This window comes from Geotrypetes seraphini, chromosome 2 (genome assembly GCF_902459505.1).
Source record: "Geotrypetes seraphini chromosome 2, aGeoSer1.1, whole genome shotgun sequence".
NCBI lineage: Eukaryota > Metazoa > Chordata > Amphibia > Gymnophiona > Dermophiidae > Geotrypetes > Geotrypetes seraphini.
The window spans coordinates 54,568,193-54,594,236 of NC_047085.1; the positions used below are offsets into that span (position 1 = coordinate 54,568,193).

Consider the following 26,044-nt stretch of genomic DNA (forward strand, 5'->3'; position numbering starts at 1 on the left):
ATTTTTCAATTTGATCATATAACTTTGCCAGCCGGTTGTGGTCCTTCTCCAGGATTTTCTTCCATGAACACAGAAGTATTTTGTTTAGCACGTTTGCATTTTCCTCATCACTCTCCACATAGCGGTTTATACCTTTTTTCAGTCTCACAATTCCATTTCTCATCTTCCTTTTACTAATATACCTGAAAAAAAATTGTTGTCTCCCTTTCTTATATTTCTAGCATATGTTCTTCTGCTTTCACCAGATGTATCTCTCTCTCTCTCTTGGCTTCTTTCATTTTCATCCGCTATTCCTTTCTGTGCTCTTGTTTTTGAGGGTTTTTTATATTTCACAAACACCAGTTCTTTTGCCTTTATTTTTTCCGTCACTAGTTTGGAGAACCTTTTTCTCTTGTTTTTATTTATTTTCCTCACATAAAGGTCAGTAGCCATTTTTGTTGCTCCTTTCAGCTTGCCTTCACCGGCAACTATTGCAATTTCACAAAAAACTATTATATTATATAGCATTTATTACAAACTAATAACATGCAATGAACATTGTTATCCAATCTGTGTTCATAGCATCGTTTGCCATCCACTGGTTTGGAAATACATTGATCTGTTAAATTTTTAAACCCTATTTCCTATCTACATATAAACCCCCATGTTCCTGTTTTGATATCTAATCACAAACAATTTATCAACAGCTGTACTGAAAGTGCCAAAGCTTATAGGTACATGCATTGGAGGCTATCACGCACATTTTCAAAAAAGATAGACATCTAAAAGACAGCATAAACCAACATTTGGATGTCTTACTAGTCAAAACATCCAAGTATGCATTCTCAAAACTGATTTTCCAGACTTCTTTCTGGTCTGCTTATTGCAGGTTTCTGGGTCTCGCTGCGTCTTTGTCAGGTAGAAACCGACATTTCAACCACAGTGCTGTGGCTTTCTTCAGGGTATGCTCTGAAGTCTCCAGTGCAAATTTCTGACCAACTGACTTTCCTGCCAAAATTCAAATTGGTGGACTGCTCTGTCTGTGAACCCACTATTTACAAAGTCACACTGCTGAATTCAGAGCATACCCTGAAGAAAGCCACAGCACGGTGGTTGAAACGTCGGTTTCTACCTGACAAAGACACAGCAAGACCTGGAAACCTACAATAAGCACAATGCCAGTTGCGGACACCCTGAGAGAACATCTTTCTGGTCTATTTTTCTCTAGTGCATCTAAATCTTAATGGGGTATATTAGGGGCATGTTTTGGACAGGCTTAGCATGGGCTTAGGACTTGGATGTCCTGCAGGGATAATCAAACCTTTAACAAAACGCCCAGGGCACCATTTAGACATTTGGGGCTAGACCTGTTTTAAAAACAAATAAGGGTTAAAAAGGAGATCAAACAGAGCATGAAATCAAAAGGCATGAAATCCCTTACTCCCCTAGTGGTCATTGACCCCCCCTTGCACCACCCAAAGATCTGGAAAAAAAAAATCCACACCAGTATTGCCAGCCTGTATAACAAATTCACATGGCTCACATACGAGGGGGTGCTGAAAAGTTCTCAGCCCAACAAACTTCTTAAATCTGATGTTATTTTACCACTGTAGCTAAAAAGAGTGTTTGCTTAGTTTATCTCATTAGAGTGAGAAAATTGACACTTTTTACAATGTCTAAGAGTAAGCATCAGTTTCTATCTGTGCTGCCTCATATCTGCAGGTATTTTTCTGCATTAGCAGATCCTCGTCATCTCTCTTCTAAAATATATCATCATCTTCATGCTGCTACTACATTCTGTCTGGGAGCAGGATCTCCAGATGCAGCTGACGACTTATCAATGGTCCACCTTCTAGTTTACTTCCCTGACTTCGATGTCAGCCTCCTTGTCTCAATCACTGTTTTTTTTTAATTTCTCATAGAGCTCTCTGGACTCCTAGGAAACTGAAGCATATTGGTCACTTGTCCTCTGATGTTTGTTGGCATTGTCAAGCTGACTGTGGAACATTAACTCATTTGCTCTATACTTGTAAAACTCTAAAGCCCTTCTGGGATGCGGTTTGATCCATTGTTTCCCAGATTTTTTTCTTTCCGAGTTCAGCTTACTCTTCCCATTGTGATCTGGAGAAGCACAGTATTGGGGGATGTATTAACTGAAGATCAAGCTAGATTATTTGATATATTACTTGCTTTAGCTCTTAAAATGATCCTAAAAAATTGGAAAATTCAGAGAGATTTACATGTGTCTATGTGGTGGAATTTAGTTTGTCTAACACAAAAATTTGAATTACACAGTTCTTTATATACTTCTCGTTCATATAAAGTTCCTGTATATGGTCTTCTTTCCAACAATATGTATTTTCATGAACCTTCTTCATGATTTTTCTTTTTTTATATATCGTGTTTCTGATTTCTGTTGTATGCATAATGCCTTTGCTCATGTCTTTATTTTTCAGCCTTTTTATTTTTCTGATCCAGGTACTGCTCTGTTATTGTAGTTTATCATGGTTATTCTGTTATATGTTTTGATTTTTTAAAAAAATTTCTTTAATAAAGAATATTTAACTAAAAAAAAAAAGAAAATTGACACTTTCAGATCTAAACTAACACTTTTTTATAACTACAGTGGCAAAATAACATCAGATTTAAGAAGTTGGTTGGGCTGAGAACTTTTCAGCACCACTCCTATATCTTCACAGCAGAGCAGAGGGGCTTTCAAAGGGTTACTTTAGAGACAATCCACATTAAAAGTCCCAGGTAGATGTCACTATAACTTGCTTCTATTGTATGGTGAGCCCTCCAAAACCTACTGTACCTACTTAAAGATGATACCCATAGGCATAAGGGCTTTTTTTGTGGTGTACAGGTGGATACAGTAAGTTTTGGATATGTTTTGGAGGACACACCATCCTCTATAATAAAACCCTAAGAGCGCATGCGCACTTAGGAGGCCGTGTTCCCTGCCACTGTGGTGTCTGCTTCCGTGGCCGTATTCGATTTGCGGCATGTGGGGGCGGCTCGCGACAGCTTGCAGCGCGTGGGGTGGCTCGTAGACAGATTTGAGTGGCGGTGGCAGTTTGACTCCTGCGCTGCTGCTATCAGGACGCCTCTTCTCACCAACAGACCAGCAAACTTAGTAGCCGTGGGGCATTTGTTAGGCCGGCCCACTTCGATAATGCGAGGTGGGCCGGCCTAGCAATAGCCCCGAGGCTTCCCAGGCTACCGGATGCTGGACATGGGAAGCAGGGAAAGAAGAAGGCCTACTGCTGGACAGGGGGATCAGGTAGGAGGTGCTGCTGGACAGGAGGGAGGTAAAAGGAAGGGAGAAGGCCTACTGCTGGACAGGGGGAGGAGGGAAGAGGTGCTGCTAGACAGGGGGAGGTTAAATGAAGGGAGAAGAGCTGCTGCTGGACAGGAGGAGCAGTGAAGGAGTGCTGCTGGACATGGGGGAGGTAAAAGGAAGGGAGAAGGGCTACTGCTGGATAGGGGGAGCAAGCAAGGGGTGGTGGTGGACAGTCGAGGAAAGAGAGAGACAGAAAGAAAGAAAGAAAGAAAGACAGACAGACAGAAAGCAGCCAAGGAGAAAGAAAGAAAGACAGACAGACATATCTATTCTAGCACCTGTTAATGTAACGGGCTTAAAGACTAGTACAATATAAGCAAGTTATAGTAACATCTGTACCTAGTACTTTTAATATGACATTCTCTGCACTAACCCCTCTGTTGTGCTCATCTGTCTGTGAACAGTCTACTAAGAATGCTGGCTGCTTGATTGTCCAAAAAGATTGCTTTTGTGTGTTTTTCATGCAGTCATCTTTATATATGAGAATGGTAAAAAAAGATAGATGTACTAAGGACCAAAATGTTTACATAGGTCATTCAAAAAAATAATAATAATAATAAAAATAAAAAAATAGACCTCTTGCTGTTTTAAGAAGGGACATTTTCTCTACTGGATTTCTAGGTGTCTTTCCCAAAATGTCCAAACTCAGATGTCCTATCAAAAATGCCCCTCCACATGTAGCATATTGATTTCATGCCTATTTATTATGAACATTCTGAAATCCTGATTAGGCAGGACATCTCCAGGACAGGTTTGATAAGTCCTGCTATACTCTTGTTCAAGATTGCCCAAGTAAGAACCAAGTCTATTCATACAGACATGATTGATACCTACTGTGACCGGCAAGCTCCAGGCCAAGGGTCTGGGATCACCGGTAACAAGTAAACTCTTGTGAGCTGCAGCAAGCTGCACAAGGATGTCATAATTCAGCGTTTAATGTAAGGAACACCATCAAAAGTACAAGGCCCAGTGTCAATGAAATGACTACTTTTAATTGTCCAAAACAGAAAAAAACAGCAACTTGCTTGTCAGGATCAAAATATGGAAGCCAGCGGGCTTCTTATCCACATTTCAAACAATGTTTAGTAAATAGTCTTTGATACAAAAAAACCAAAAAAGTCCAATTTCAAATAACCAAAAAATTTCTATTGCTCAGAGGTAAGTTTTCTTTCAACTTGCAGTCCAGCAATAGTCCATCACAAAAGAAAAGAAAACTTTTTAAACAAAACACAACTCCAAGTCAGTGTAACAATACTGGCTTCTTCAGCAACCGGGGCTGGAAAGACAGTGTGCTCCGTGTGGTCTTTGACTGCCAATATGAGGCCCACTATCCCACCACGTAACATGGGGCAAACCCCACTGTCTCAGCGTCCCTCAGTCCACTTTCCTCACAGGGAAAAGGCAATTAAACTTCCAAAAAAAACCAAATTTCAAAATAGAAGTCCTTACTTAGTTTCAACATAGAGAAAATTTCCTCATTTGCAGGAGATAGAATTATTCAGTACTTGAAATAAAGCAGGCAAAACAAACTTCCATTAATCTTATCCAACCTTCAGATACTTGCTTTCATTGTGCAAACTTCCATGGGAGTAATTTCAGGTGTCAACACTAGCCTCAGGGCTCATTTCCAGTTCCTTGGCCAGCGGTTCCTCTACGAGAGTGAGAGGTACTTTTTCTCCAGCCTCAGCAAACTCCATGGACTCAGGAATTTGGCTGCTATCAGGAGCTCCCAGCCCTGAGCGCTCTGACCTGTCCTGCTGCTGTTCCTCTCTCTTCTGATTCTCTAGGAGCCTAGTTCTCAGAGATAGCAGCTTGCAGCCCTGCCCCCAACCCTCAGGTGGAAAGGATTTCCGGTTAATCACCTTGAGACACAGAGGGGGATGGGAACCTACCACTGCTGCTCTCCTACTCCCTCTATAGGCCCTAGAAGGAAATTCAGTTCCAGAGACAGAAAATGGTTGACATGGAAGAATATGGGAAGGGTCAGGATTAGAACTGTGACCTGCACTAGGGACATTCCTAGCAGACATAGTCTGCTTATCACACTACTACAACCACAGTCAGCAATTGAGAGGCCAGAAGAGTCACTAAAATATGATGATGGCTAAAGTTGCTTCAGGACTTGAAATCATGATAACAATAAACAAACACAAAAAATCTTTCTATTTGTGCTGGGTTTCAAATACTTTATGATCAGCAGCTGCCACTTCCCCAAGACTAGAGTGAGGGAGAGATAGCAGGGTACAGGCTTTGAGATTCAGGGCTCCTTTTACTAAGGTGTGCTAACAATACAATGCCGCATGCGCTAAATGCTAACGCCTCCATAGAGCTTGCATTAGTATTTTTTGTTTATTGCGTGGTTAGCACGCGCTAATCGTTAGTGCGCGCTAAAAACGCTAGTGCACCTTAGTAAAAGGAGCCCTCAGTCCAGATTCCCCAGTCTGATTATCTAATAGACTCTGCCATATTATCTATTGCATTTTGTGCTCTTTGGACAAAACCTCCACCATATTATATTGTATTATATACTTTTTGGACAACATTGGGCTTGAAAGAGACACTTGCTAGGGTAACTAGTTCCTCTTTTATAAATTATTATAGTTCAAACCAATTTACGCAAAAATAGAGTTCTCAGCATTTAAGAAATCATATTCATACTTCAAATATACATTGATAGATGTTATACTAAAAACAATAACACTTCAATTTACAAGCTTTATCCAAATTTGAAATCAATATAGATTATAATGGAAAGAACTGATGCTTTATATTTTTGGCAAGAAAGCAAAGGTGTGAAAGAAACTAAAGGGGTGGGAGTAGGGGGAAGAGGATTTACAAACATCCCATTATCCCATTAAAAGATGAGCCAGTAAAAGAACATTTGCATAATCATTTATTTACCTCCTGCAGCTGGTTAAGTTCTCAGCAGGATTCTCAAGCATTGCTTGGAGAGGGAAAGAGAAATTTATTTTGGCCTGATCAGAAGATCAACATTCAGAAGTCCCTGAATAAAAGACTTCATTCTACAAATTTATTCTAAAGACTGACATTTTGGAAAACAAATGCTTGCCAACCATTTTTCAAGGAAAAAAAAAGTTAGGGGGGGGGGGGAAGTATGAAGCATTTTTCTACCACATACATCTTAATCTGTTGACTTGCCAAAAGTATAGCTAAGCATAAGGGTTTTATTGACAGGATTAAGGGGGAGGGGGATGAAGTAAGATTTTGCTGCTGCTTCTGTTGAAAATTTATTTATTTATTTATTTAGATTTTGCTCACATCTGCTCATTGGTAGCTCAAGACAAATTATATTCAGGTACAGTAAATAGTTCCCTGTCTACCACAAAGGCTTACAATCAAAAGACCTCACTATTCTACATTAGTAAATTAGCAATGCAAAATAGCTGAAGAGAAATATTAAAATAACTAGTCTTATAGCCCGTTACAATTAACGGGTGCTAGAATATATGTGCTTGTGTCTGTCTTTATTTCTTTCTCTCTCTCTCTCTCCTTAGCCGCTTTCTGTATTTCTGACTTTCTTTCTTTTTCCTTGGCTGTACACCACCACACCTTGCCTGCTCCCCCTGTCCATTCTCCCTTCCTTTTACCTCCCCTGTGTCCACCACTACCCCTTCACTGCTCCCCTTATCCAGCAGCAGCCCTTCTCCCTTTGTTTTATCTCCCCCCTGTCCATCATCACCTCTTTCCTGCTCCCCCTGTCCAGCAGTAGGCCTCCCTTCCTTTTTCTTCCTCCCTATCCACCAGCACCTCTTCCCCTGTCCATCAACACCTCTTTCCTGCTCCCCCTGTCCAGCAGTAGGCTTCCCTTCCTTTTTCTTCCCACCCCCGTCCATCAGCACCTCTTCCCCTGTCCATCAACACCTCTATCCTGCTCCCCCTGTCCAACAGTAGGCCTCCCTTCCTTTTTCTGTCCCCCCTGTCATCAGCACCTCTTCCCCTGTCCAGCAGCACCCCTTACCTCCTTTCGCATCTGCCCTCCACCGACAGCTGCCTCAGGCTGCTGCGGCCTGCAGGTGCCGCCAGCCACCGCGCGTGCCTGAAGCCCTCCTCCCGGCAGCCGCCGCCGCCGCCAGTGCCGCTCCGTGAAGCCCTCCTCCTGGCAGCCGCCGCTCCGCACCGCCTTTCATGCACCTTAGCGCACATGTTCACTCTGCCGACCACAGCCCGACAGATCAGGGAACAGGGAACACGGGGTAAGAGTGCGCATGCGCACTTAGCATTTTATTATATTAAATAAAAAGACATAGGAAATCCCTTTGACCTTGCCATTTCTAGAGCAACAATACATCTATAAAACACAGTAAAAGTTGTTACTGAAAAGCAAACCAGATTTTAAAAAGTTGGAGTTTCCTGAAGCAATTAAGATGGATAGTAGATACCTGGCACAAATAACTCAGGGGCCTTTTTTACTAAAGGGTGTCAAGCACTTAACTCGTAGTTAATATAACTCATAGTTAACTGGCAGCCTCACAACCATGTTAAGGGTATTTGTGATATTTTGGTTATTTCCACATATTATTGACTTTTTCAGGCAGAGGCATGCCATAGGGGTGGGTATGCCTGGAAGTATTAGCCAACTAGGGTATTCCACTTACCACATGCTAATTGGCTAATGCAGAGTTAACAAAGGACAATTTAATGCATTTTAATTAAGAGATAGCAAAGCGCTTCATCATTAACTGGGTCAGATACCACATAAATTCTAAATGTTAACACAAGACTGCCAATTTAAAAAAAATTGTGGAAGGATTGCTTCTTGATACAGTATAAATTCTGCATTATAGCGTGTTAAGCCCACAACTTGACTCAATTTAGTTAAAGGGTCCCTCAGATGGGTCTAGAGCAAAGTTGAGTAGGCATATACAGTAGGAGCCTTTAATTGTACTAAAATAGGTAGAGATGAGCCCTACATAAATAAACCCATGTTTTAAAAATGTGATCTAAATGTACACCGTTCTATAGTCTTCGAGCTAACAGACTGTATATGAAAGATAAAACAACAAAAATTAAATTAAATTTGGAAAAATTAGAATACAGATAAACCAGAGGCTATCCTATAAGGAACATATTTACCTATTTAGGAGGTATTTTATAAACTGGCACCTCCATTTAAGGTGTGCCAATACCATGCTCTAGGCACCAATTTTATAGCAGCATCTGTGCACCAAGCTTCTGTAATAGAATCCTGGTATAAGTTGGCATTGGTGTGCATAATGTAAGGCACAATTATTTATGCCACATGTAAGTACACTGTATCATATCATAACTACTTCAAGCGCAGAACTTCAGATAGACAATCAACAATATACAAAGAATTACTCTTGTGTACCGGGATCCTCAGATTGCCACTGGTGTAGCTTAACACCTTGCGGCTGCAATCCTCATTAGTCCCATGTAACACGTAGGGCTCCTTTTACTAAGCTGCGCTAGCGGTTTTAGCACGCGCTAGACGCTAATGCCTCCATAGAGCTGGCGTTAGTTTGTCCACATAGCACGGGGGTTAGCGTGCGCTAAAAACGCTACCGCAGCTTAGTAAAAGGAGCTACTTAATCTAACAGTTTCAGAGAGAGGGGAGACATGATCGAGACGTTCAAGTATCTTACGGGCCGCATCGAGGCGGAGGAAGATATCTTCTTTTTCAAGGGTCCCACGACAACAAGAGGGCATCCGTTGAAAATCAGGGGCGGGAAACTACGAGGTGACACCAGGAAATTCTTTTTCACTGAAAGAGTGGTTGATCGCTGGAATAGTCTTCCACTACAGGTGATTGAGGCCAGCAGCGTGCCTGATTTTAAGGCCAAATGGGATCGGCACATGGGATCTCTTCACAGGGCAAAGGTAGGGGAGGGACATTAAGGTGGGCAGACTAGATGGGCCTTGGGCCCTTATCTGTCGTCTATTTCTATGTTTCTATGTTTCTATTATTTGGTATTCATTGTATGATTAGTTCAAACTTAACTTCTATTACAGGTTCTGTCACTGACTCATCCCCCCCTTGCCGACACATTTAGTGTACTTTTTCAGGGTCGGGGAAGACTCTAAGGATGAAACATGCAAAATTAAAATACCATCAAAAGAACCTATTAATATAAACACCCTTCCTAACCTTGCGTGGGAGGCGCAGGAAGTTTCCTCTCTTTAAAGCTCTGGCCTTGCCTCGTCCCCTAGGCGTTCCCAGCTTCTCTCTCTCTTTTTTTTTTTTTTCTTTCCTTGCTAATTTCTGCCTGTAAATGAGTGTCCTCTTTGTGTAACCTCGGTTAATTCAAGAAGTCAGAACGTCATGTGATGCGCCTCACGATTGATCAGCATCCCGTTGGTTCTTCGCTATAGGAAGTGGTTGTGCGGGAGCCGCAGCAACATAGTTGGGTTTCTTATGTTGTCCCACTGCTCCTCGTTCACACCCTAGGCCAACAAAATGCCCCCACCTCCGGTCTCCCCTCGCGATTGGCATTCAGCAGCGTATGACGAGAATGGCTCTGAGCTCGGCGCCTCCCCTCCCCGTTAAATTCAGCCCTCCTGACTGGCACATTCATGCTGTCGTGGCTACCCCCTCTATGAAGCGGGAGGCTGCTCTATGTCCTTCGTGTGGAAGGGGTGAATGGGATTCCACAACATGCGCGCAGTACAAACATGCACAATCTGTTTGTAATACAAGCACGTACAGTTTACCCACACAATTTATCTGCAGTACAAGTGCACACAATATCCCTCACATTAGCCACAATCCTATTCAAAAGTAAAGTGCAGGTTATTTGTTTTACTGTATATATTTATATTTTATACAGTACTGTACAGTATTTTGTATTTAAGCTTTTGGGTTGTGGAACAAATCGTCTGAGTTTCCATTATTTCCTATGGGGAAATTCGCTTTGATATACAACTGCTTTGGATAACAAACATGCTTCCGGAACAAATTATGCTCGCAAACCAAATTTTTCTGTATACTTGAAGGTAACTTGCTTTGAGATGCTCCTAAAAAAGGCATGAGCTAAATCCATATTCTCCAAGATGGTCTTTATCATAAAAGTGTCAATGAAACACACCGAGCATGAACAGTCTTTTTATTCAACCTGTAGGAGTCTAATTCTAATTAATCCTTTGCAGTATATGTAACAGATCTCATTCTTCTTCCAACAGCAAAATTTTGTGGTGACCCTGGAATACCTGCACAAGGCAAAAGAGAAGGAAAGAGTTTTATCTACCAATCAGAAGTCTCATTTATCTGCAAAATTCCCTATGTTTTAGTGGGATCCAGTACTAGGATATGTCAAGTTGATGGTACATGGAGTGGGTCCTTCCCACATTGCATAGGTAACACAAATTTCTGAATTAAAAATGTAATTCTATGTTTTATCTTTCTCTCCTTTTTCCCCCCCAACCTCAATTATGTCTGTATATATCACCACAGTTGCGTAGTAATGGGACGGAGGGGGGGGGTTTGACCATCCTTGGTGCTGTCTTCTTGGGGGGTGCCACCACCTCTCCTCCTTTCCGCCCTCTGGGTACCTTCTTAAACATTCACTGGCATGAGCTACATCTTCCATTTGCACTGGCCTTGGCTCCGTTCTGATGTCACTTCCTGGTCACAGGACTAGAATGTGAAGTCAGAAGGGAGCCATGGCCAGCAAGTTCAGCAGGTGAAAGATCCTGCTCACACCAGCAATCATTTCAAAAGGTACCCGGGGGCAGTGGGGGGAGTGCTCTAGTGGTGGAAAGAGTTGGAAGGGTGCTCAAGTGACGGAGAAGAGTGAGTGGGGCGCACGGTATGGCGATGCAAGGCACCACTGTCCCAGGTACTAACCTCTTTCGCCACACCACTGCGTCACTGTACAGTTTTCCCCTTTCCGCTTAATCATTTCTGCTAGAGTAGGCCATTTTTTTAGTGCGACTAGCAGGGAAGAACTACTCTGCAGAATAGTACTTGGTGCTCTTCAATGAAAGCTCTTGACAAAGTATTCAAAGGCAAGGAAATAACAAGCCAAATGAAGATCAGACTTGTCCACGCACTCATTTTCTCTGTGGTCAATTACAAATGTGAAAGCTGGACATTATGGAAACAAGACAGAAAGATGGACTCATTTTAACTTTGGTGTTGAAAAAGGATTTTATGCATGCTGTGGACCTCCAGAAGAACAAACAAATCAATTCTGTAAGTGATCAAACTGGCTATGTCACTAGATGCCCAAATGATGAAGTCTTATTTTGGTTATACTGTCAGAAGAGAAAGATCATTGGAGAAGGACATCATGTTTGGAAAGATCGAAGGAATCGGGCAAAGAGGACGACCTGCAATCAGATGGCTGGACATGTTGAAAACAACCATGACGCTGGAGGACTTTACCGGACTAGCACAAAACAATTTCTTTTTAGATCTGTAATTCATCAAGTCGCTAGGACTCGAGCACAAGTTGATGACACCTAAGAATAATAATAATAATGAAAAGCAGTCAAACAAGTTTAAACCAAATACACCTCTGATAAAGGAGATGGCTGTAATAAACCCTATTGAGATGGTCTTAACTGCTTAAGCACCAAAAAGGACATTTCTATAAAATAGGTTCTGACGTGTATGTGTCCGTTGTGCAGTACAAATAGAAAACTGTCAAAAACCTCTTTTACACCTTTGAGGAAATTCCCTTGATATAATTTAACCACAATGCCCATCAGGGGAAAACCTCAGTTTTATTACAAGAGATAGCCACAATGCATTCCATAACCCCAAACTGCTTTCATCTAGTCTTGCAAGCATTTTTATGCAGAACAAAGACATCTTATTCATTGGTCAAAATTAAAATTTCCTGCATCCTGGAGTCATCTAAATTTAATATACATATCCAGTCATTGTTTCTTATCTTCTGGTAACCGCCAATCACCTATAGCTATTTCCTACTGTGTTGTCAAGGGATATAAGATAAGAAATAGAGAATGGCACAGGGACAAATTTTTCCTTGTCCCCGCAGGAATTCAATTTCCCCATCCCATCCCCATGAATTTTGTCACTGTCATTGTCTCTGCCCCATTCCTGTAAGATCTGCCTTAACTGCACAAGCCTTGAAAACTTATGATTTTAAAGTGTTTGAGGCTTGTGCAAATGAGGACAGAGCTTGCAGGAATGGGGCAGGAAAAGAACTCGCTGGGATGGAGAAAAATTTGTTCCCATGTCATTCTCTAATAAGAAACTACCTAAGTCTATCGTCTACTTTCAGAAAAATTGTGGAGGGTAGGGAGTCTACAGTATACAAGAACTATATAAAGGTACACTGTTATCTTAATTGTAAATTTTAACCCCAGAAGCTTCACAAAGATAGATGTAGATGTGCAGCATTTGCATGCAGATATATTACATTTAGGTTCTGATGTTTTTCTCCCCTCATGTACAAAGATGAATCACAACTAGAGACTTATTCCACTGTCTTGTCCATAGCAAGACAGTCTTCTTCAATACTAGCGTATACATACCTAGGTGTCCCTAGTGGTCCATGGGGGTCACTGGGGACAGAAGCGAATCCCCTCACTTGGCCTTTGAAAATGACTGCTGTCAGCTCTCATGGCATCTCGTGGTACTTTGTGTAGTACCATGAGCTGCCACAAGAGGTTACAGCAGTCATTTTCTAAGAGAAGTGAGGGTCTTCTTTCATGCCCCCCCAACAACCCCCAAGGACCAAGGATATTCAGCTAGGCCGTATAACTGTCTTATGTGAGCCCTGGCTGAATATTTGCCAGGACCTGCATAGGCTCCAGCGACCATCCCCATTATATTTAGCCTCCAATAACCAGTAGGGGTGCCCAGTCATGGTCTGACACTGAATATCATGGGATAATATAGCCGGTGACAATCAGCATTTTAAAAACCACTAACTACCACAGCTGAATATCATCCGGATAGTATCGTTTGTCTGTCTTCAACTCACTGCTCCTCCTCCTAATGTGGTGTGGTTTGTATCTTTTGTTATTAGGGGGGGGAAAAAACTCCTTTTCCTTTTCTAATCTCTCTCTATAGGCTTTTAAACACTTCACCTGGGCTTAAGGTGATATTGGAGAACTCACTTATTCTGCTTTCAGGAACTCTGCCTTCACTACCCCAGTTAGATAATCCTTCTTGCTTTTCCAGGAAATATATTTCTTTCCTTTTCTCATGCACTGTGTCTAGAGGTTCCTGCTTCATAGTATTATTTATTAGCTATTTTCTCCCTTGAGATGATCTGGTAGGGGGTCTTTTGTTACAGTGTGTTGTAGAAATCTTGATAATTTTTTCTGTTGAAAAAAATCTAACACGATTTTAAAAATTTATTTTAGAACCTACTCGTACATCTTGTGAAAACCCAGGCATCCCATGGCATGGATCACAAAACAATACCTTTGGATACCAGGTTGGACACCTTACTGTTTGCTTATAGGATGTTGTGTTGTCTGTTATAATTAATTTTGACCTACAAGGCAAACGCCATATTGCACCTTAGCAAAACTGTGCCTCAGCTCTTCATGGAGACACTGCAGATAAAATCTAGCATGCAATGATGATCCACACATGTGGAAAATATTATGCACTTCTGTTGTTTGGGATCACATTCAGCTCTGATTTTAAGAATTAAACTGCACATTTCAATCAGGCTGTGGAATAAGATTGCTTAGAGATAATGGTATATGGGCAATTACTTAACCCCTACTTTTACTAAGCTGAGATTGAGGTTTCTACCACGGTCCGGAGCACTAAATGATCCGACGCTCATAGAATTCCTATGAGTGTCATAGCAGCACTGGGCCGCGGTAGAAATCTCTACCATGGCTTAGTAAACTAAACTAAACTAAACCTTAAGTTTGTATACCGCATCATCTCCACAGAAGTAGAGCTCGGCACGGTTTACAAGAATTGATATAGAAAGGAACTACAATGAAAAGTAGAAGGACTTAGAAAGAGAAGTTTAGAGGGACTTAGTATATCGAAGAGGGAGGTGTGGCAGCCTTAGTAAAAGAAGGTCTAAATTATTTAGACCAGAAGCCATTAAAAAAAGTTGAAATGTACTGAAGTAAGACTCAGAAAATTGCCGGAGTGCCTAGGGTCTGCTTTACTAGGCTTCTTCCCACAGATAAAGAAACGCGGACAAGACTTAGGAACTTAAGAACCATTTTACTAAGCTGCAGAAAGCACTAATATGTGCTTATCGCGAGGCACACAGTAATTTTTGCATGCACTTCCCACATTGCTTAAAAATAGCACTGGGGCGGGGGTGGACAGTAGATATGTTCAGCGCTAATCTGTTACTAAAACTACTGTACATTGCTGTGTGCTAACCAATTAGTGTGTGGTTAGCACATCAACTCTTACCACCTACACGGTAGGTCTGGTTAAGTGGTAACATGTTCCGATGGCCAAACTGGTGATGCTAAAACTCATGCTGCAAGACGTATTTCTTTGATTCAGCAGTTTGGATCTTTTTCAGGCCTCTGCATACATTTTGGGAAATCCGAGGAGCTACTGGTGTCGAACGTGTGTGAATCCTGTTTTGCCTAATTTTCCCCAGAGGTGGGCAAAGGGAGAGTTGAACTAACGTTGGGTTTTCCTTCGCTCTGATTGGTCCCAATTATGTTTGTTTATTTATTGGGATGTATTCATTGTCTCTTGATGTGTTGTGCATCAGAAAAAACTGCCCCTTTCGATCCTTCCACAGGGGCAGAGACAATGTCAAAACTTTCTTGAAGTCAGCTTAATGGCATCCGCTTGACTTGGAATGCTCAACACACACAACTCGCACAACACATTAAGTGAAGTTATTTTTGTTTCTTATTTTCTTATTCGGATGTTGAGGAGGGCCCATCATTTTTTCCATCCGCAACATTTTGCCGTGTTGGCCCAGGCTATTATATTAGCTCATTTGAATTACGTAAATTCTTTATATCAGTTCAAGTGCAATTTAAAGAGATTGCAACTTATTTAGAACACGGCTGCCAAATTAATATTTGGTAAGAGAAAATATGATCTTGTTACTCCACTACTGAAGGCACTTACGGTTTATCGAAGGGTTCAATTTAAGTGTGCCAGTGTTGTATTTAAAATGTTATATGGGGTTTTTTTCCCCACTACTTACTTTTTCTTTCAATTCCCCTCCCCAACAGCCTCTTTCCTCTAAGGCAGGGATGTCAAAGTCCCTCCTTGAGGGCCGCAATCCAGTCAGGTTTTCCCCAATGAATATGTATACAATAAAAGCAGTGCATGCAAATAGATCTCAGCTTAGTAAAAGGAGTCCTTACTGTTGAACATTGGGAAGTTTGTATTTTTGGGAACCAATCCCTTGCAGTGTTTCTTCTTTGTACTCTCTCCTTCCCTCTCCACCCCCTTCCCACCAACCTTCAATTCATTTTCTTTATAACCCTATATCTTCCAGGAGAGTCTGGGCCTCTCTGCTACCATGCTAACCTGTCTAGTTATTTTTTTGATGTTCTAGTGGCAGCCAGGCCTGTCCTTACGGGACAGTATAGCTAAAGACATGCAATTCTATATAATGGTAGCACTCTGGACAATAAAAGTCACGCCTCATAAAAGCAATGCTGAATTCTTACTCTTTATCTATATTTATTGAACTAAAAACATAAAACTGCTAACAATTATAAAGGTTGATCTAAGTCTAACCAATAAAAATCTTCAAAGACTTCAGCGGATCCAGAACACTGCGGCTAGGTTAATCTTCGCAAAAAGCAAATTTGACCATGTTTCCCCGCTTCTGTAAAAACTTCACTTCCTGTGATTTCTAGGATTCACTTTAAATGTACCTGCCTGATATTCTTCCTCCCCTAATTCCACTATCCTAAACTAAACTAAACCTTAGGTTTATATACCGCATCATCTCCACAATCGTAGAGCTCGGCACGGTTTACAGGAGTTGAGAGAGAAAGGAACTCCATGAAGGTTAATGTGTATAGAAAAAGGGTGTAGAGAAAGGGTGATTGGGGCTTACGATGCCAAAGATGGGTAAGTATTACATTTTTGGGAAAGTGTGACCCAATTATGCCCAATTAAACCTGACATTACCAGATTTGCCCACAAACTCAAACTATCTTTCCCCTCGTTAAAAGGCGTCATGTATGTAGGTAAATTAGGGAAATCCCTTTTCTTCAAATTCACTGAGATTTGGAATAACCTCCCTACCCCGTTGCTGAACCTAGGCTCATTCCAATTATTCCGAAAGCATCTGAAAACCTGGCTTTTCTCCAAAATGTAAAGCTATCTATTTAAAATGTAAAGCTAGCTATCCTCTTCATAACCTCTAATTTCTTATTATTTCCTTCCCTCATTTATTGAATTTACTTGTAAACCGTGCCAAGCTCTATCTTTATGGAGATGATGCGGTATACAAACTTAAGGTTTAGTTTAGTTTAGGTTGTATTTACATACATAAAGAAAAATGGAAATGAAGAAAAACAGAAATAATAACAGCAATGCCTTAAATGTATAATGTCAATCTAAAACTACTGGAAACAAACATACCCTTCCCTATAACCAGAATAAATATGCCTATTTAAACCCCAATGGGAGTGAACAGAGCTTAGCCTGTACCTGGATGTACAAGTTTCTGGCTCCCGGGAACAGCTGAAACTACTGGCAGAGCTGGTTCTGGCATGTTCAACGTAGACTAACAGGTGAGATGAAAAGTTATAGATAGTCTAAGGCTTTTAAAAACATTTGTGTCATCATGAATTGCTCTGAAGATCTGATAGCTTTCCAGAAGATAAATAGGTGTCTGTTTTATGTTATGGCTTGCAAAAATCACAAAGATGGATGCTTTTCTTGGAACCCTGTCTCCAAAAAGTCTTGTGACTGTATATCTAGGGACTTTCAGTGAGCCTAGCTCCAAACAGTCTTGAGAGGTCACTGTGATCCAGACACTTAACAGATACCCAAGCATGCAAATGTCTTTAATTAGAACAAGCATGAACAGCAGTGTTCCAATTCATAGTAAAGGTCTCTGTATTGGAGGAGCAAAGCACCACAGAATTGATAATAGTTATGTACAATAGCTCAGACACAGCTTGACAAGCTCTGTATGGCACCTGCTATTTGTGGCAGGGGCTCATACTTTTACACTGCCGCCTTGCTGTTCTGCTCATTCTTCAGGCTGGCTCTTGTTTTCACATTCCAGTGGCAGCCAGGCCTTCCTGTCATCATGCTTCTCTCTTCATCATCGGGGCTGGCTCTTCTTTTGAAGTTTTGGTGGTAGTTGGGCCTTCCTGTCACATCACTGCTTTCTGCAAAACCTGGCCTGGCAATGCTTTTGATATTCTATTTGTTTGTTTGTTTTTTCACATTTATTATAATTTTTTAACTGCCTTTATGAAGAGATTTACTAGGCCCAAGTTTCCAAGTCTTAGGGCTCCTTTTACTAAGGTGCGCTAGCGTTTTTACCATGCGCTAACCCCACGCTACGCGCCAAGAACAAACGCCAGCTCAATGCAGCTAAGTAAAAGGCGCCCCTAGTCTTTTAGTTGTACCTGTAGTTTTATGGGTTGCTTGATGGTAGTAGGCAGGTATTCATGTGGGTATAGTTAGATAAATGTTTTGCCTCTTGAGTTTGTTTCCTCTAAGCAGATGATGGGGCCTATTTTTCCTTCTTTCCCAGATGACTGGGATGGATCTTTGGTTTACTAATTGAAAGCACATTCCTGTTTAAAGTAGGTAAGATTTCAGAGATGTCTAGCTATTCAATATAGAGAGTCAAAATAGGAGATCGATGTCCAATGAGAACAAAAACAGCCAAAAGGATGAAGTGGGGCATGTAGAAAGCAAGGATTCACTCAAAGTCTTTGTTCTCAATTTCTATCAGCATAGCTGTGTTTCAGCTAGTGACACGACCTTCTGTTCTATATGCTGGACAAAGAAAAGATGGTAAAATTTGTATACAAGATCATGTGAGAATAACACTAGCAAATGCACTCTGTGAGGGAACACGATGGGTGAAAAACATGCATGTGGATAAAGCCTCATTGGAAGGTGATAACGTACTAAAGTGTCAAAATCAAGAAATATATTGAAAATACCACTGGCAAATGGACACTAAACCGGAAATGCACTGATTTTGACGCTTTGATACGTTATCACTTTTCAATGAGGCTTTATCCACATGCATGATTTATTTACTCATTGCGTTCAGGCATGGAGTGCATTTGCCAGCGTTATTCTCATGCAATCTTGTATACACATTTCATTTTCTGTTCACTGTTGTGCTGCTGGTCTCTGATGACAGTCAGGCCCCCCTGCCACTGCGCTGCTCCCTTCATCACCCAGTCTGGTTCTTCATCACCCAGTCTGGTGGCCATCCCTCCCTAGCTCCATGTTTCTCTCTTTACCTCTAGAGCCAGCTGTCCTCCATAATTGGTGGTGGAGGTCACCCTGCTGCTTTTCCCTGGCCGAGTGCCTCTGCTGCCTTTCCTTCTTCTTCCCTCTTCCCAAATAAACAGATGTGTATGGATGTAGAGACAGATGGATGAGCCTTCCCGAGAAGATGCTCATATCTATGTGTGAAACATGCTAAAAATCATGAATGAAATGAAAACAAAATAAAAATTCCATACCTATCCTTAAGTGGTTACACAGGCATTCTCTGCCACAAACCATCCACTCTAATGTCTATTATTGTACTGAACACGCATTATACCTATTACCACTGTATTAGCTTTTTTTGTACTTTAGCACATTAATCCCATATGATTTTATTTGCTATAAACTATTTCACAGTTCATTTTCAAAAGTTCCAGTTCAGTGATAACTGCAAGTCCCTCAATGCCATGTTTGGTCAGGGGGTCATCTATTTTTCCGTCATTTTATTAGAAACACGCTTTTTCCCAAACTGTGCTCCTTGCAGAAGTAGTCTATTTTCTAGAATTGCAAGGCTATTTCTTGCCGAAAGAATCATCAGCACTTTTCTTTGCTAAATCTGACATTTTTCTAATATGATGCGGTGCCTTATTGAAACACCTTGCTGAACTATACTTAGCTTAGCAGCTTATTACAGCAGTTCATCAGAGTTCAGATTTAAGCACAGTTGTGGAAGCTGGCTAGGCCACTACTGGCACGTTTGTTTGCCAGACTTCTGTGAGGAAACAGCATTAACCCCCTCTTTATACAAAGCTGCTATGCCTGTTGGAGCTGTTACCTCAGCGGCTGGCGCTAAAAACTCTAGCGCAGCTTTGTAAAGGAGGGCGTAAATGCCTTATTGAAATATGGATAGATTGCATTCATGTTTCCTCCATGATCCATTCCTTTTGTCACCCTTATCAAAGACCTAAATCAAATCTCTTTGATTTAAAAACTCTCTTCTGTGAACCCAAGTTGCCAGAGGTCCTATGATCTACTCACTTCACTGAAGTACTGTATCTATCTATCTATTAATTAATTAATATTCTGCTATTTCTTAGGGAGAGACAAGTTTAATAACAAAAAAGAAGAGATGCACTGAATGCAAGAATGATTCATGCATATAGAAAAACAAAGTAGATTAAGGGCTCCTTTTACAAAAGGTACGCTAAGTGTTTTAGCGCATGTTTAGCGCACACTGAATTAATGCGTGCGCTAATTGCTAACATGTCCATAGGATAACATGCATGCATAGCATTTAGCGCATGTTTAACACGCAATAATATCGCGCACTAAAAATCATAGGGCACCTCTGTAAAAGAAAGGGGTAAGTGTAAGGGCTCCTTTTACTAAGGTGCGCTAGTGGTTTTAGTGCGCGCTTAACACATGCTACAATGCTGCGTGCGCTAAACGCTAACACCTCCATAGATACTCCATTAGTATTTTTCATTTAGCGTGCGGTTTGCGTGCGCTAAAAATGCTAACGCACCTTAGTAAAAGGAGCCCTAAGATACAATGAAATACACTTCCACCTCCGTATTTGCGAATTCCATATCTACGGATTCGCTTATTCGTGGTTTTAGATCAAAAAATACATTTTCATTTTTCAGGCTATTTTAAGCACTGTAAGCCCCCCTTCCCCCCCTTAAGCCTTACCTGGTGGTCTAGCGAGTTTTCGGGGTAGGAGTAATCCTCTCACGCTCCTACCCCGTGCAGATCGCTCACAGGAAATGGCTCGAGAGACTACAGGAGCTCAAGGTAACCATTTCCTGTGAGCGATCTGCACGGGGCAGGAGCGTAGGAAGATCGCTCCTGCCCCAAAAACCCGCTAGACCACCAGGTAAGGCTTAAGGGGGGGCTTTCAGGGCTTAAAATAGCCGGGGTAAACGGGGGTTAGGGGCAGAACCGTCCCTAATATTATTCGCATTTTTTTTTATTGTCGCGGGCCGGCTCTGCCCCGAACCCCCGTGAATACGGAGGGGGAAGTGTAAATACAAGTCAGAATACTTATGACATGAAAGATAAAGAATCAATTCTTGCAGTATTTAAGGGGTCAGTAATAAAAGTGATATAACTAGCTAGGGGGGGTCTTGACCAGTTAAATTATCCGCCGATATTCAGATAGTCGACTATCAGCTCTAATCTCCAAACTAAAAATTGGTTATTTTGTGGGCAGCCTAGGGGTGTAATTTGCCAATACTAAGTATTGAGCTACCTAAGTTTAATGGACAAATTGGACTGCATAAAACACAATTCTATCTTACCCCCTCTCTTACTAGCGGCTTTTAGCACCGGCAGTGCTGATAACTGCTCCGATGCTCATAGAACCCATGCTACGCATTAGTAAAAGAGGGGGCTAATGTGGTTTACCTTAACCAGTTAAGTTTTAAATAATGCTCTTAACTGGAAAAGAGATAGCTAGCCTCATAAACCCAGATATTCATTGCTGGTGCCCAGATACAGCCCAGCATTGAATATCTGGGGATTATGCCAGTGACAGTGGCTGGAAATCTATCCTGTAATTTTTATCAAGATTGCACTATTGGATCACACCGTCCCCAATACCACATTCCGCAACTCCAAAGATTCCGTTATTCACAAGTGGCCAGATTCTGCAACCAGTGCGCATTTCTTACGGCCCTTTTTACTAAGTTTTGGTGATCACTAGCACATGATTACTGCAGCTTAAAAAGGCCTTATCACAGGATGTGCTAAGATATCCTGCAGCAGTCAGGTTTTAGGATATTAAAATCCGATTCAAAATAGCCAAGCAATTGTTAGTGAATCAATCACTTGGTTATTTTGCATGGGTTTTTTTTACTCATTTGCATGGGTTGGATCGGATAGGAGATTGATCGGGCAGCAGTTTAGTGAATCGGGTCGGAGAATGATCGCAAAACCAGTAAAACTGGTGAATTTGTCGAATAGGGTGGTTTTAATTGATTTTCGGAATGCATTGTAAAAGTGAGTTTGGGTTCATTTGTGTAGAATGAAGTGAGTTTGCAGGTAGGAAGGTGCTAGTCCACAGAGTTGTTTGAAACAGATACATGCAAATTTGAATAGTATTCGCGCTTCTATTGGTAGCCAGTGCAGTTTTTTATAGTAGGGGTAATGTGGTCTTTTTTTCTCAGTCCGAAGATTAAGCGAACAACGGTGTTTTGTACTAATTTCAATTTTTTTTACTGTTTTTTTGTGGGATACCCAGGTAGATGATGTTGCAGTAGTCAAGGATGGATAGGATCAGCGATTGCACCAGCAACCTGAAGGATGTTGGGTCGAAACATTTTTTAATGGTCCTTAGCTTCCACAGCGTGTAAAAACATTTTTTTAACCAGTAAGTTTGTGGGGTCAGCCATGGTTAGGTGTGTATCTAGAGTGATACCCAGTATTTTTATGGTATTGGATATTGGATATTCGTGGTTGTTTATTTTTAACGATGTTCTCGTAATTTTGTCATTGGGGCCTGCCAAAAAGACTTTTGTTTTCTCTGTGTTTAGTTTTAGTTTGAAGATGGTGGTCCACAAATGTGCAAAGTGAATATAGAGAAAAAAGTTGTTTGCCTATACAAATCCCTAGTCTTTAAAGCTATGTACCACTGCTCTCTTGATAATACTTAAAGCAAACCAGTCTGCTGTACATTTATAGTCATTCTCCATTCTTATAGCTTGTGTGTACTATTTGCTACATTGTGCATTCTACCCTAACAAGCAAGGACACTTAGTGGGGGGGGGGGGGATTCAACAAAGGGTGCTACCGCATTAGGGTGTACTAATCATAGTTTTGTGTAAGCAAATATTTAATAACACATACAGAGGTGAGATTAGAGTCAATGCACATTTTCAGATCCTGCCCAAAATCCTTAATTGAGGCACACTGTGCCAATGTTCTGGAACGTGTGCGTTTAATTATAATGAGGAAGGGCAATTTTCAGTTACCGTAGTTTGTGTAAAGAAATTGCCATACCTAGTACAAATGGTTTTGAAAATTGTCCTCTCAAAGGTCTTCTGTAACAGTAGAAAAAGTTTATATTTTGCTGATTATTGAATAGTGAATTTTGTATAAAGCTCTTTTTAATAGCTTAGGGAATCTTCTGAGCCATGAAGGGAACTAGTAAATATTTATTATAGTTTTATTTGCAGTAGTGTTTACTACTTGTTTCCCTCCCCCCGAGACCCATTTCTACGAAATGTTTTATCACATGAGTAATTCTTCAGTAAACAAAGTATGAATAATTAATAGCATAAAAGCTTGGGTATGGTGATCATCATAAAATCAAAATGCTACAAGGAATGTATGCAGTGCAGAGGGTAGACATATCATTAGAATGATATATTTTTTAACTTCTAGACAGCTAGAATCCAATTGAACTTGAACTGTGAATACAAATTAAATCTTGCTATGCTTACCTTAATGCCAAAAGGATATCAATCTAACCATAGCTCAAACTGGTATGACCATAATTTCCAGTCTTTAAAGGTGTAACATATCTGGAACAGTGGATAAATTGTCAGAATTAGGTCCGATAACAGGGCACCCCACCGAGCAAGCTTTGAAGGCAATATACTCCAACTTTCATTAGGGCAATTTTATAGCAGGTTGTCTGGGTTTACAGTTTATTCAATATTTGTTATAGACAAATCATGCAATAACAGAGGGCATTAAGAGGAAACAAATAAGTAGAAAGAAAAGAAGAGAACTGCAATCCATTTCTCAAGTAAGATGGAAATATAACAGTAATTAGGCGTTTCATCAAACGCTGGTTTCATCAAACTTCTGCAACCATGTTCTCAATGCAATTCAAATGCATCCCTAAACAGGAAAGATTTAAGACTCTTCCTAAACATCTGATATGATGGTTCCAAAGGGAGAGGCTTGGAGTTTGAGAAAACACCTATAAAGTACCTATAAAGGCAATTCTATAACTAGATGTGCAGTTACATGTACCTTGCATTCATTAGTGCATGGAAAAGCACCACTTATGAACATTTGTGCACTAAGGCCCATGTACCTAAGGCCCCTCCCATAGGAGAGACCTTAGGCACCTGGGCCAATCAGGCCTTAGGATAGTGTGGGATGGGCCGGAGACGGGCCTGCCAGCTGGACGGTAGGAAGACCTGGCCGGTGGCCAACTAGTACAGTTACTGAGGGGGGGGGGCCCAGGGGGGTTAGTGAGGGAGGGTCCGAAGGGGGTATGTTAGCAGAGGGGGGGGTCCAGGGGGCCTTCAGACAGAAAGGTTGCCGGTGAACATTGGGGGGTGGGGTCATCTTCAGGCAGAGGGGTTGGGCTCCCTCCTGCCTCCATGATCATTGGGGGGTGGGATCATTTTCGGGCAGTGGGGTTGGGCTTCCTCCTGCCTCTGCGATCGTCGGGGGGGTTGGTCGTCTTCGGGCAGGAGGGGTTGGGCTCCCTCCTGCCTTCGCGATCAGGGGGTGTGGGTTGTCTTCAGGCAGGAGGGGTTGAGCACCCTACTGCTGCGATCATTCAGGGAGTGACTGGCGGCTGCAGCTGCTATACTTATCGTGGTAGGGAGATCCCTTGCTGCGATAAGCATAGCGGCTGCGTCTACTTACTCATGAAAATAAATAAATAAAATGATTAATTAAGAGTTCCGTGCAAAACTAGGAGCAGTACCTAGTCTCGCTTAAGTCAAGGCGCCTAGCAGCACCTACTCAAAAAAATAGACTTGGTTAGGGGCAGAGAATTGGTGTGATATGACTTAGGCTTCGCTAGGTGTCTGTGACAAGCACCGATAAATTAGGCCAGGGAAATTCTTTAAATGATGCCCATCGGTTTATTGACAACCATGCTAAATGGCTCCTAGGAATTAGGCACTGTTTATAGAATTAGGCCCTAAATGCTATTCTATAAGATCGCGTGTAAGTGTGTAAATATAAGGAGCATATATGTGAGTAGAGCATGGGAAGGTGTGGGCAATTCTCCAATAACTGTGTACAACTTATTGAACACTACCCATTGATATTTTCATTTTATTGTCACCAGGTCAATCTGGCTGATATTCAGGACTATTTGGCCAGCCAGAAATGGCTCCAGGCTGGCCAAACAGCATATAGCCAGCTAGCTGCTGATAGTCGGTGGGAGATAGCTGGCTATCTTCTGGCATTGTATACAGTTCAAGATCTTATTGCTGACCTACAAGTGTATTAATTCTTCTGCCCCTCAATCTCTCTCCTCGCTTCTCTCTCCTTATGCACCTCCCAGAGAACTCCATTCCTCAGATAAGTCCCTCTTAACATTACCCTTCTCCTCCACTGCCAATTCCAGACTTCGTTCCTTTCATCTAGCTGCCCCCTGTGCCTGGAATAAATTACCCGAGTTTGTCCGTCAAGCCCCTTCCCTTGTTTAAAAGCAGACTGAAAACCCACCTTTTTGATATAGCTTTCAATTCTTAACCCTACTCCTCTGCCCATCAACCCAGCCAGCTGATTAACCGTTCCCATGACATCTTGTTTGTCTGTCTTGCCTGTTTAGATTGTAAGCTCTTTCAAGCAGGGACTGTACAGTGCTGCGTGTGCTGGTAGTGCTAAAGAAATAATTAATAGTAGTATTAGTAGTAGTAGAATATCCTATTTGCGTGACATAGCCAGTCACTGTCAATATTCAGTGGCTGGTCGGCTACAGACCCACCTATAAACAGGTCTGTCTTTGGCCACTAGACCTTAGCTGGCCAGCTGCTGAATATCAGCTTGGCTGGGTAAGTCTTTAGCAGCAAAACTTGACCCAGATATTCTGTGCTGGTGGCCAGATATGGCCCCAACATTGAATATCTGGGATTGCTGTGGCCCACAGAAGATAGCCAGGCTGCCTCCCATGGTCTCAATATCGGACTCAATGTATCTACCTCACAAAGCCTTCCTCCAAAGTTTCTGTGGAACCTATCTAAAGTTCCATCATGCTCTAAAAACACCCTGAAATCCCCTTTTCCCAAATACCTCAGGCAGTTGAAGACCCTTATACGCTGATTGAAACTCAGAATCTGTCAACTAGAAGGATTATGAAAAATCCAAATACTCAGAGTATTACCTTGTTTTAGTGATACCCTTCCACCTGGCAGTAGCACTGGTTATGGACCAGTATCACTAAAGGCATCTGAAGGAAATTGGGGAGATGCCTTTTTTATCACCTGCAAAATGAAAAAGAAACTGTTGTTTGTGGACATGGTGAAAATAACATTGCATAATTCTACTTACAAAGGTAAGATCCACTCTGAACTAGAGGTTTGCACGAGAACGGGGATCGCGGGAATCCCGCAGGTCCCGCAGGAGTCCCACAGGAATCCCCCCCTAACCCACGGACTCCCACGAGGACCCCCCTCTAGCCAACGGGACTCCCATGG

At 41.7% G+C, this 26,044-nt stretch overlaps 1 protein-coding gene across 1 annotated transcript in view; it reads left to right on the forward strand.

Annotated features, from left to right (window-relative positions):
• The window catches only part of CSMD3 (CUB and Sushi multiple domains 3), a 1,852,015-nt gene that overhangs the window by 1,757,875 nt on the left and 68,096 nt on the right, over nt 1–26,044 (forward strand). The window contains exons 62-63 of the mRNA XM_033933128.1: nt 10,481–10,654; nt 13,640–13,713. Of these exons, the coding sequence (XP_033789019.1) occupies nt 10,481–10,654; nt 13,640–13,713 (248 nt within the window). The remainder of the gene's footprint in view (nt 1–10,480; nt 10,655–13,639; nt 13,714–26,044) is intronic.